This window comes from Dermacentor andersoni, chromosome 9, assembly GCF_023375885.2.
Source record: "Dermacentor andersoni chromosome 9, qqDerAnde1_hic_scaffold, whole genome shotgun sequence".
NCBI classification, from domain to species: domain Eukaryota; kingdom Metazoa; phylum Arthropoda; class Arachnida; order Ixodida; family Ixodidae; genus Dermacentor; species Dermacentor andersoni.
In genome coordinates this window covers 61,789,130-61,802,189 of record NC_092822.1, presented here as the reverse complement: position 1 = coordinate 61,802,189, position 13,060 = coordinate 61,789,130, and the positions used below count along the sequence as shown (strand labels likewise).

Here is a 13,060-nt window from a genome sequence, read left to right as displayed (position 1 = left end):
ATACCACAACCATTCCACAAGCCAGCGGAAGAAAGACTAAATAAAAGAAACAAAGCAAACATTTGCAGATATAGCTTTAGATCCTACAGTGCATTGCAGTTCCTCCTATGATCCAATTGCAAATTTCTGCCAAAGTGCTGAAATTTGCACTTTAGCCTGTTCTCTGAGGTTGCATTGTGTTGTTGAAGAAATATTTTTTGAATATATTTCCAACTGCGGCACGGAGAACCTTAGTATACACCGAATTTCTATATTGCAGCCCACCATTGACCTATCGACCTGTAATTTTGAGCTTTGTGGTCCAATGGAATCGTATCAAACAATATTTAGGACTATGAAGAAGAGCAGTGAGGTTGAAATGTTAAGCAGCAAATTATTTCACCACCACCGATGCGCTGCTCCTATAGCGAGGTAGATATTTGGGCGAGTTGGTAAGGTTCCATGATGAAGTAGGGGATTGCAATCAACACATACGAAGCCGCAGGAAAGGACAACATGAGCGCTCATGTTGTCCTTCAGCTTCGTATCTGATGATCGCGTTGCCCTACTTCACCATGCTACTCCTCTGTTGGCCGCTGCCACTGAAAGCTATGAAATTCTCGCGGTGTGGGACATGCACCATCATTATAGCACTTTTCTATGTTGGATGCTACCCACCGTGGTTGCCTAGAGGCTATGGTGTTGGGCTGCTGAGCACGAGGTCGCGGGATCGAATCCCGGCCACGGCGGCCGCATTTCGATGGGGGAGAAATGCGAAAACACCCATGTACTTAGATTTAGGTGCACGTTAAAGAACCCCAGGTAGTCGAAATTTCCGGAGTCCTCGACTACGGCGTGCCTCATAATCAGAAAGTGGTTTTGGCACGTAAAACCCTATAATTTTTTTTTTATGTTGGATGCCTTCTTTCTCTTTCCTTGAAGGTAGATATTTAGACCTGTTGGCAAGGCATAACTCACTTTACAGTCTCGTAAACCGGTTCGAAAACCAGGGAGGACAACACACAACATTGTAACTTGTGACAAAGAGGCCAAGGGGGAAGGGGGACTGTGTCCTCGCTTCTGCTTATTTGTCCTGTCTTTCATGGCTCACAGTGAATTATTCGCTTTCCAGTGGCCACTGCTGATTTCGTGAAATCAATTTGCCATGTTCTCTCACTTATGTTTTGATGGGAATTTGTCCTTGTTTAAGTTGTTTAAGGTAGATTCACATGATGGATGCAATGTTCTGCTCATTGCACTCACTGAATATAAGTGAGTGGAACCAAATTTTACTTCCAGCAGTTTGTCTGTGAAGTCCAAATGCACATTTGGATCTGTTACCTCTGCACCACATCATGATCAGTCAGTAAAGTAAATTGGTGACTTGGCCCATTATGTGAATCCATCATTTTTTTCTTCCACCATTGCACTTTGTGTAGCACCTCTTGTTTGTGGTGTTTTCAAGTATGTGGCCAACAGGAATTGTTAACATTCTACACTGTCACATTGTCAACAGGCGATTATAGGTGATATTTAAAGTTTAAGATAGGGTGTGCAACTTTCAAGCAGTATTTGTGGTTCCCTGTCATGTAGAGTAGGTGTAATAACTGAACAAAAGCTTTTATCACAACACTACCTAACAATAAACAGACTTCATTTACTGTTTTCAAAGAATGCTGCAGAGTTCTTCCAGAGAAAACATTTGGAGGACACTTCAGCTTCAAATTTAATAGTGAAACAGAATGGCACTCAAAGATCCCCGACAGCTTCCCACACTTCCCGGCAACTGCAAGCTATGTAACCGTAATGTTTACCGGGAGACGCTTGTGAAGAACGCTATGCACTAAGGTGAGCTTTCTGGTAGAAAAATGGCCTCTTGCGTGGGCCAAAAATGCGCGGAGGTGAGCACCATCTGGATGGTGTTGTTGCAAGGAACCGAGCTCGCCAAACTGCTCTATGAATGGTAGAAATGCTGGAAGAGGGGCTTGAGTTCCTGCATTACAGAATTGCGTTTTCTGGTATATCAAATTCCAATACAGGGCTATCATATCTGTGGGTTATGTTTAGGTTGTACTTTACGATTTTTCTTTTGCATATTACTTCGAGGAATTCATTTATTTCAGTAATGCCTCTAAGCCATGCAGAGGGCCTGCGTGGTTGTAGTTGGGAATGATCTTTCGCCAAGCGGCGTCTTTCATCGGACAAAAGCGTTAAGCTGTGCTTAACGCTTTCGCGTTAAAATTTATTGCTCAGATGCAGAGGTATCATTTCCTGCATGCCTCCAAACTTGGTGTGTGCATATGTGCTTACTTGCGCAGGCGTATGTGTGGTTTTTGAGAATATCTGAAGGAAAACTAATAAAGCAGTAACTTTGAGCGAAGAGAAACTTGCCTCTACATCACTGTTTACAACAGCTCATGTGCAACGCCCTTTGCAAAGCAATAATTCTTGCTTTAATATTTGACTGTAATATCCATGGATAGCAGTGAAAGAAGAAATTCTTGTCATGTGTACTGATGTGATGTATAAAGTTTTGAAAATGTACAGATGTTGCTGTCTAGTGTATAGAAACTTTTTCCTTGTAATGAAGTCGCATCCAGCACGGAAGTACCTTTATTGTATCTGATCATTATTATAAGCATATGTTTGCTGTATGCGAATGTTGGCAAATGTTGTAGCCCGCAAGGTGGCGTAAGGTTCATGAAAGGGGACAAAGGCATCTGCCTGACAGCTTCATGCTATTGTCGAATAGATGCCAATTTTCAGTTTCATGCAGATTTCGGAGAGAAAAATTTCAAGTTTACTTTGTTGTATCCTATAATTATTTATGTTGGTGTTTGTTATATCAACATTTAACTGTAATTATGCTAGTGTTTTGGGCACTGAAGTGTTTGGAAGGATAGCAGTAGTCAGGGTGGTGATAGCAAAGAGGAGGAGGAAATAACATTACTTAGTTTGATAGGCCCCACTACAGGTCTTTTTGGTAGGTTCAGGCACCCAGGTCCAGCACATCCATGACATCCTGCACCACAAGTGACCGCCATGATTATTTTGCATCTGTTAGGGAAGCGTTCCACTCCAAGCTGCTGGGAGTTGTAGTTATATGCTGTAGGGATTCATAGAAGGCTTGATGAGATCACACACTTTGCATCAATCCTGCATGCTTCCTTATCTTTAAGCCATCACTAGTTACTTCCAAATTATTGAGCCTAGAGCATACTGTGTGCTCTCTGCAAATCGTATATACCTTTCCTGTTACCCGTACTTTCAGTCGCTGTTAGCTGGCAGATGCAAAAAATGCAAGTTGTGCTTTTGGACCTCCAACAGAGTGCAGTTACTACATTGAATTGTCTGTGTTGCAGGCACCACCAGATGGCAGCAAAGTGCTCATCAGCATGTAGACTTGTCTGCCAGACAAGCAGGTCCGGAATCCTCACTACCTGCAACTGGTAGCAGTGACCTGTGCCTCTCTGAAAATGTCCACATCAACAAGTTGTATGTTTGCAGCTACTGCCACAAGTCCTTCACAGTGCGTACCAAGCTGACCACTCACCTCCGCATCCATACTGGCGAGAGACCATTCCATTGCCACCTGTGCCCCCTGGCCTTCACGCAGAAGGCGCATCTTGTGTATCATGTGCGGACACATACGGGGGAGAGACCTTTCCAGTGCCGCTTTTGTCCCAAGGCGTTCGCACGCAAGTTGCGGCGGAAACACCACGAGATCTTTGAGCACTGGAGAGGGACCACTGCTCCTTGAAGGGCTTGTCACGCATTGGTGACATTGGTTGACAATGTCTTTGCCTGTGTTCGCTTGCTGTGACATTGTGAGACGTTGCGGGAGAAAATGGCAATGTTTTACATAAGAAAAAAAAAAGATTTTTGAGCAGCACTACCAAGGCCTGGGAAGAATCGACATGGATAGTCATAGGGAGCTTGCATAAAACTTTGTTGCAGCCATATTGAATTACTAATAGCACAGTGGAAATCTGCTTTATTCCAGTCTGCATATATATAGAAGTAATGTTAAAGCTGTGCTGTAAGATTTTTTGAAATATGAATGTGTGACAGTAAGTTAAACTGACATTGCATTCTGACGACGTCCTTTCACACTGGATCAATGCAATTGTGTAATAAAGCACTCAGATTATTATAAAGCAGTTGCAGTTTGCTTATCCAAGGTTGCTACCAATACTTTTTTTTCAGTACATCATCAAAGATCCTTGCACTAAACACACGCTCTGTGAGATGCATGAAAAGCTCTGCAGTAGAGAAGTAGTTCTTGCCTGGAAATCACTTGCAACTGACAGAATACATTTGATGATTCTGCAATACATCCCATCAGTGGTTGTGATAAGGCATTGTTAATGAGATGGTGGTGAAGAGCGGCCTCAGTGTTCGTATGTGTTGTTCTGCTTTGCTGTGTGGTGATTCATCATCTGAACAAAGTGGGAGCAGGCAAAGGAAGCAAAAATAAGACAAACACTCGTGCTACTAACAACCATTTAATGAACAAAAAGCATACATATACAATCACGCAGGTACAAGCATGCCAAGCACCAATATACCACAACATTTTACGTAGTGGCTGTTGCTGCCAGCAGCCATTGAGATTAGTGATGCAACACTGGTGTAGTATGATGTTAAATAGTGACTTCCAATATGGAAGTAAAGGACTTGCATTCAAGACAGCCTATTAGTCTTTCTGCCCTAAAATCGCAAGCTTTTGACAGGGTAATGGCTTTGACTTGGAGGCTAGATGGCAAGTATCGGCAAGTAAGTTTCAAGCTTGGATGTCTGCTGCAGTCGTTACTTGAAAAGTTATGAGGTGTTCTTGCATTCGAATGCCCTGTAGGTTGTGGAGCAGGCATGCATCTCGTCATTCAGGCACACACTCAACATACCATGGACAGGTTAAGGAAATTAGTGCCTCATTCTGTATTCACAGCCAAGTACCCTGGGGCAGCAAGCCAATACTCTCATTGAATTGGGAAGCTGTGTTCCATATGTGTTGCTTTTGACATCTTCGGCTGCAAGAATAAACTTGGGAAACATCCTCTGTGGCTGCCCTTGCTACAACATGCAAAGATGAGATGTTGATTATACTAAGCGGCTTAGGATTTCCCCCGTGAATGAGAAGAATTCTGGTATGCTTGTCCAGACTATTATCAGCTCAGAGGGCTTTAATTGCATCACAGCTGTTTTTCCCTCACATGTGGACTGCATGAAAGGCTGTAAGAGTTGTGCACTTACTGATATTTATGTGCAAGTTCTTTTCATAACATCGTCTCTTATGTTTCATTGCCACCACCATCTCGCCGCAGTGTAGAGTGGCAAGCTGCAGCTCATACTGGCTAACCTCCCTGGCTTTCCCTCCAATGTTCCGCTCTCTTTTGCTGAGAATGCTCCAATTTGACTTGTGCAGACTTGATCGCTGTGCGTCGCCGCCCTGGCCGACCACCTCGTCAGGATTCGCACGTGGGAAGGCGTCTGCGGCGGTGTCTCGTGTGTGGGTACACCACACCTTTCCACACTACCATGAAAAATCACCTAAGAATACACACAGGTGAGCGCCCACACAAGTGCAACTATTGTGGCAAAGCCTTCACACAGAGGAGCCACCTAGTCGTACATGTGCGCCTCCATACTGGCGAGAGACCATTCTGCTGCCACCTCTGTCCCATGGATTTTGTGCAAAAGAAGGACCTTATGTGCCACTTGAAAACACACAAAAGCAGGACACTTTTGCCTGATGGTGTATAAAGGAGGAGACACGTGATGTTTGCTGCTGATTCTGCCGCATCAAGTGCTGATCTTGGAGGGCCAAGGTTGGGGCTATTTGTCTGAATATGTGGTTGTGAATGGTGCTACTGAGTCACTAGAATAATGATGGAAAGACGCATGGCATGACACCTGGAGAAGTGCAAAGTGTACACAAAGCTACTTTCAGTTTATAATTAAATATTGAATCCTATGCTTATGTCTGTGTTTATGTATGCAGCTAGGGATGTGTCGGGAAACGAGGGATTAGGACCACGGAGAATTGAGACTGCAAACCCGCAAAGGGCAGACAAATCAGCGGATCTCTTACGCATGTAGGGCCCTCTGGGCCCTACTTTTTGGCGACGAGGTAGCCTGGCCGCCTGCGAGATTATCCTCCCCCCCCCCTCCCGGTTTTTTTTTTTTTTTTTTTTTTATAACTATGGTGTATTTGAATTTGACATCTCCAGCGCACTACATCTGCAGGCTTGGAGTGACGCCTGACACTGGCAAACAATGCCGAGAGTGACTGGGGCTATACTAATACAGGTACAACCAAATTAGGAAGGCCCACTAAGCTCGAACAAAGACTCCCTCACCAGAACAGGAATTGGCCTTCCTGGTGCAGTATTCAGCCACAACCTCCCTGCTGATATTTACAATTAAGCAATGGCTCTCAGTCCCTAACAGCTGCGGAGCACCTGACCAAGGCGGTGGTCAGACCTGTAACGCAGCAGAGGGTACTAAGAATCTTTGGGCCCGGACAGGCCGCTAATGGAAACTGACCCTGTCAAGGTTTAGCAGCCAAACTGTGTCGAGTGAGGCTAGCTTAGCAGGACTCTTTGAGGAATTATCAGACGTTGTTTGGGATATTATCGGCCTTAGTGAGATTAGAAGAACTGGTGAGGCTTATACGTTGCTAAATAAGGGCCATGTCTTCTGCTACAGAGGTCTTCCTGATAAGGAGCTATACGGGATAGGATTCCTAATTCATAAGGACATAGCGGGCAACATTGACAAATTCTACAGCATTAATGAGAGGGTAGCAGTAGTCGTAATCACAGCTAATAAGAGATATAGATTAAAGGTAGTACAAGCCTACACTCCAACATCAAGTCACGATGATGAGGAGGTAGATCGGTTTTATGAAGATGTTGAATTAGCGATGAGAAAAGTGCAAACTCTGTATACAGTAGTAATGGGCGACTTCAATGCAAAAGTGGTGGAAAAGCAGGCGAGTGAACAGGCAATCAGCAACTACGGCGTCGATTCTAGAAACGGTAGAGAAGAGATGCTGGTAGAATTCACAGAAAGGAATAAGCTGCAGAATAATGAACACCTTTTTCAAGAAACGTAGCACGAAGAAGTGGACCTGGAAAAGCCCTAATGGTGAAACAAGAAAGGAAATTGATTTCATACTTTCTGCCGATCCCAGCATAATGCAGGATGTAGAAATGATAGGTAAAGTGAAGTGATCATAGGTTAGGGAGGGCTAGGATTCGCCTCAATTTGAACAGAGAAAGAGTAAAATTGGTCAAGAAGAAACAGGTCAACCTAGAGGCAGTAAGGGTAAATGCAGACAAATTTAGGCTGTTACTTGCAAACAAATATGCAGCCTTAGAACAGAGAGATGATGATGATGACATAGAGGTAATGAATGAAACTGTAATGAGGCTGGCTTCAGAAGCAGCAGTTGAAGTGGGAGGCAAGGCACCAAGGCAACCAGTAGACAAGCTCTCCCAAGTAAAAAGGACCTATTAAAGAAACGACAAAGAATGAAAGTGTCCAACTCAAGAGATAAGATAGAATTCTGTCAAAACTGATCAACAAGGCGAAAATAAGTGGTAGTCAAAATTATAATGTGAGAAAGACTGAAGAAGCCGTAAAAAATGGACACAGCCTGAAATCAGTGAGAAGCAAATTCGGCATAGGACAAACCAAGATGTATGCACTGAAAGATAAGCTGGGTAATATCATCAGCAATCTCGAAGGTATAATAAAAGCAGCGGAAGAATTCTATACTCACTTGTACAGTACCCAGAAGAGTCAGGAGTACTCCATTTGAAACAATAATGAACAGGATACAGAAACTCCTCCTATAACTAGAGATGAGGTCAGAAGGGCCTTGCAAGACATGAAATGGGAAAAGTGGCAGGAGAAGATGTAATAACAGTCGATTTAATCAAAGTTGGAGTTGACATAATGCTAGAAAAACTGGTGGCTCTCTATACAAAGTGTCTATCGATATTAGTATTATACTAATACACAAAAAGGGAGACGTTAAGGAACTGAAAAATTATAGGCCCATTAGCTTACTCCCAGTATTATGTAAAATATTTACCAAAATAATGTCTAGTAGAATAAGGGCAACCCTGGACTTTAGTCAACCAAGGGAACAAGCTGGCTTCAGGAATGGATACTCTACAATGGATCACATCCATGTCGTTAATCAGGTTATCAAGAAATCCACAGAGTACAATGAGCCTCTCTATATTCCTTTCATAGATTACGAAAAAGCATTTTATTCAGTAGAGCTACCAGCAGTCATAGAGGCATTGCATAATCAAGGAGTACAGAACACTTACGTAAATACCCTGGAAAATATCTACGGAGATTCGACGGCCACCTTAATTCTACACAAGAAAAGTAGGAAGATACCTATAAAGAAAGGGGTCAGACAAGGAGGCACAATCTCTCCAATGCTATTCACTGCGTGCTTGGAAAAAGTATTCAAGCTATTAAACTGGGAAGGTTTAGGAGTAAGGAACGATGGCAAATACCTCAGCAAACTTCGGTTTGCCGATGACATTGTTCTACTCAGCAACACTGCAGATGAGTTATACCAAATGATTTAGGACCTTAACAGGGAGAGTGTAAGAGTGGGGCTGAAGATTAATATGTAGAAGACAAAGATAACAATGAACAACCGGGCAAGGGAACAAGAGTTCAGGATCGCAAGTCAGCCTCTAGAGTCTGTGAAGGAGTACGTTTACCTAGGTCAACTAACCACAGGAAACTCTGACCATGGGAAGGAAATTCACAGAAGAATAAAAATGGATTGGATCGGATACAGCAGACATCATGAACTCCTGACTGGAAACTTACCCTTTTCATTGAAAAGGAAGGCATACAATCAGTGCATTTTACCTGTGCTGACATATGGGGCAGAGACTTGAAGACTGACAAAGAAGCTTGAGAACAAGTTAAGGACCGCGCAAAGGGCGATGGAACGAAGAATGCTAGGCATAACTTTAAAGACAGAAAGAGAGTGGTTTGGATCAGAGAGCAAACAGGTATATTAAGAGAAAGAAATGGCGCTGGGCAGGTCATGTAATGTGCAGATTAGATAACCGTTGGACCATTAGGGTGACAGAATGGGTACCAAGAGAAGGGAAGCGCAGTAGAGGATGACGGAAGACTAGGTGGTGCGACAAAATTAGGAAATTTGCGGGTGCTAGTTGGAATCGGTTAGCGCAGGACGGGGGTAATTGGATATCGCATGGAGAGGCCTTCGTCCTGCACTGGACATAGAAGAAGATGATAATGATGATGACGTTTTACGCGTGTGTGATGCATATGCTTGTCTATGTGTTTACACATACCCTGAAGTCGTCTTCAGTCAACTGCTTTGAAAAGTACTGATTCGCTCATGTGTAGGATTGCCTAAGTACAGCATTTGAGTACAAGTCACTCGACATTTTACTCCAAGAACAGGCACATTTTGTTCTCTCATATCTTCCCTGTGTGAATGACTAGCTTTATGATTTATTTCAATACCCAAAGCTCTCTGTTCTTCACTGGTCTCTTCCCTGTCGCAACAAGTTGCACTATGGTTTGCTTCAAGAACCAACACATGTTGTTCTTCATTTACCTTTTTTCTGTATGAATTAGTGGCCTGACATTTTGTTTCCAGCATGCTTTGATGACCAACACCATGCTTCTTCATCTTCCTCGATAAGGATGTGCCTTAGTTCCATTTTTACTAGGATACTATTCACACACTCTATGTTATATGGAAGGAAAGGGCGAGTATTCTGTGATGTATAAACTGGATGCACTAGTTGCTGTTATCCATCCAGCACACTGCCTATCCTAACATTGGGATTGAAGCACTGTCTGGTTTTACTGAGGCAAAGTAGTCCGAACTTGATTCACGACCCCATGTGTAGCCCCCTGAGATTGGAGGCAAAGCTCACTTTGAGTGTTGCAGCAGTTGTTTTTCAACATATTATTACCATAATCATTTACAATATTATGCTCTTGAAAATCAGTATTTGTTGCAGCAAAGATATTTTGGGACCATTCGTTGTTTCATAGCATCATTCCACTGAGAACGGAGCTGCTCACTTACATGTCTGTAAGGCCAATATACAAGCCAATTCGCCTATCTTCATTACGATGCAGCATGCTTCCTTGCCAGTTTTCTCCCTCCAGTTATATGCCTTTCGTCTCATTCATCGTAATGCGTCCGCTCCATCTGTCCACTGCAGGTAAGAAACAAACATAGTGACACCAAACCTTAGCGTAGTAGGCCAGGAAGCTTCATTGGAAACATGAGCACAACAAACAAAAATTCTAAAAGCCGTTCTGTTTGCATGTTCAGCCATTAACACTGCACTACCACATTGAACTGTATTGTAGAGGCTCCAGAAGTGTATCTTGAATAGGGGGAGCAGGGGCTGGGGCTTATGTTGCCCCTACATAGTTTTTTTGTTATTGCAAAACCCAGGCCTAAATTACTACAATAGAGTGGGAGGGGTGTATCGGCAATTTCCTCACATGGCAGATAGGGCAAATTGCTCCCTTGTAGGGACCCTTCAACAAATTCGTTGGGTCCCAAAAGTGTGTACTTTGCAATTGTATACATTAATTATGTTAAGTAAACTTTCAAACTGCCACACCCTTATTCTGGACATACTGGAATGGCTGTGGAGCCTCTGGCAATGCGGAAGATCCTATTCTACTGACCATGTTTGTTTTTTGAGCTTTTGCTTAGTAACTGCTGCCTTTTTGCCGCTCATCAGAATCTCACTTCAAGACCTGTAGAAATTCATGAGTGTGGCGGTTCTTAATTAAACATCAGCGCTAACAACGCTTCATGACAGGCTATCATTTTCACTACTGCTTTTTGCATCGTTATCCCAAGAATGTACAAAGTGGTCCGATTGCTGAGCTGTGATGGAAGCTATTCCCCACAAATGCAGAAGCCTTTTCCTGTTGCGGAACACTTGAACAAATAAGGAATAAAAATCTGTTAACAAAACAAGGAAGATGGGTTGTGTTGGTTGTGCCAGTTACGTTGCACTCTTTCTACAGAAACACTTGCACAAATTACTTTTAGTATGAAACTTATCATAAAGTCGTGGTAACATTAGCCTTAATTCACGGAATGCTTAAAGGATCGAGCATTGATATAACATCCTTTATTTTTCATTTTTAGCTTTTAATCAAGGTCCTCGACCTCAACACCCTAGAAAAAATACTGGCAAACCTCAATGTGGCCAAAATAATTCACTGTAATAGCTTTTCCATGAAGCAGTTTTGCTTTTGTTTCGCCGGAAGTGTGTGTGTCATGGCAACATCACGACACACATGGTGTGCTTAAATGGGAGCAGAACATTCTGATGCCATATTCCTTGCTGGTCCACCTTACTCGGCTGTCTGCTACGCTGCTATATGGGGGTGTACCAGCCAGACTTGTACACATTACAAAAAGGAAAAAAGTAACCGATTACAATTACATTATTCAAAAATGTAATTGATCACAGTGACAAATCACTGCCATACAAAAGTTAGTAGTCAATTACTTTTACGTTAGTTTCCTCCCAACTTCTATCAACAAATGGAGAAAATTGTCATTAAACCAAGTGTAGCATGTGTCTTCAAAGGAAACCCATACGGTATTCTTCTATAAAAAGCTTTGCAGTTGAAGAAAAGGAAAAACGCCTGGAGTGGCCAGTCGCGCAGCAATTTTGCGTGTATTCGCAGGCTTCTCTCAAGCTAGGAAAAAACACTTTTATATGTATCATGTTTTGAGGAACAGAAACCTGTATCGGAACTTTTTCATGTTGCTCCAAAATTTTCTCATTGACTCTTTTCATCTAATTATAATATTTCGGAAGTTGATTAAGTAAGAATAATTACTTAATTAATCACTAATTGCTTATTACTAATTAGCAATTACTAATCGCTTAATTAGACGGAACACAAAAAATAATCTGAGTATCTCCAAGCGATGGCAAACATTGCCTTGGTTCCGTCCAGCTACGTGGCATTTGCATATTTTAAAATCTTGGTGCACTATAGTTGGGACACCATGTATATGTGTATACAGGGTTCTGAATATTTGGCTGCGTGTATCTGTGCCACAAGTCCGTGCCAGGGCCGGCTTTTCAGATGCCATTTTTCTCATAGGCGAAAACAGTTTCTCATTTTTGTCTTAAAAAAGAGGCGACTAATCGTGCCAAGTGTTATACTAAACGAAACAGACAACAAAATGTGATCGTTCTCCAAAATTTGAGCAAGAACAACAGCGGTGAGTGCAAAATCTTTCTTTGAACACGCGCAGCCAAATATTCAAGACCCTGTATATATATATATATATATATATATATATATATATATATATATATATATATATATATATATATATATATATACATATATGTAGTCATATCATAATTAAGAAGCCAACAAAAACTGACACCAAGGACAACATAGGGGAAATTGCTTGTGCATAATAAATGAAGTAAAACGATAAATTAATGGAAATGAAAGTAGTGGATGAAAAAGCAACTTGCCGCAGGTGCTGCAGGTGGTTCCCCACCTGCAGCAAGTTGTTTTTTCATCCACTACTTTCACTTCCATTAATTTATCGTTTCCTTACTTCATTTATTACGCACAAGCAGTTTCCCCTATGTTGTCCTTGGTGTCAGTGTTTGTTGGCTTGTTATGATATGACTAATAAAAATCGGGCCCCTCGGTTAACCCCCTTTCTTCTCGTTCATATATATACATATATATACCGATTCGTTGTATGTGTTGTCTCCTGCACTGCGCGAGCGCTGGCTTGGAAGGCGACTGAGGGAGAGGGCTCCCACGGCAGCATGTGAACAAGTGAGTGAGTGCAATTTGGTGAGTGAATAAACTTTTATTGGGACCAGCAAAACGTGCTCAGACGCCCACCCAGCTAATCCCACGCGACATCGGGGGGCATTGGAGGTACGCGTGCGATGCAAAATTGTAAATGTCTAGAGCTAATAAAGCTGAAGTGTATTTTCCACGTTACCACCATTCGTCTTGCGTACTCCTTGTTTCTTTC

The 13,060-nt window shown here is 42.4% G+C and overlaps 1 protein-coding gene across 1 annotated transcript in view; it reads left to right on the top strand.

Moving 5' to 3' along the window:
* LOC126528561 (uncharacterized) overlaps positions 1-13,060 on the top strand; it is a 59,414-nt gene that overhangs the window by 19,304 nt on the left and 27,050 nt on the right. The window contains exon 3 of the mRNA XM_072284540.1: positions 5,381-5,639. Within this exon, the coding sequence (XP_072140641.1) occupies positions 5,381-5,639 (259 nt within the window). The remainder of the gene's footprint in view (positions 1-5,380; positions 5,640-13,060) is intronic.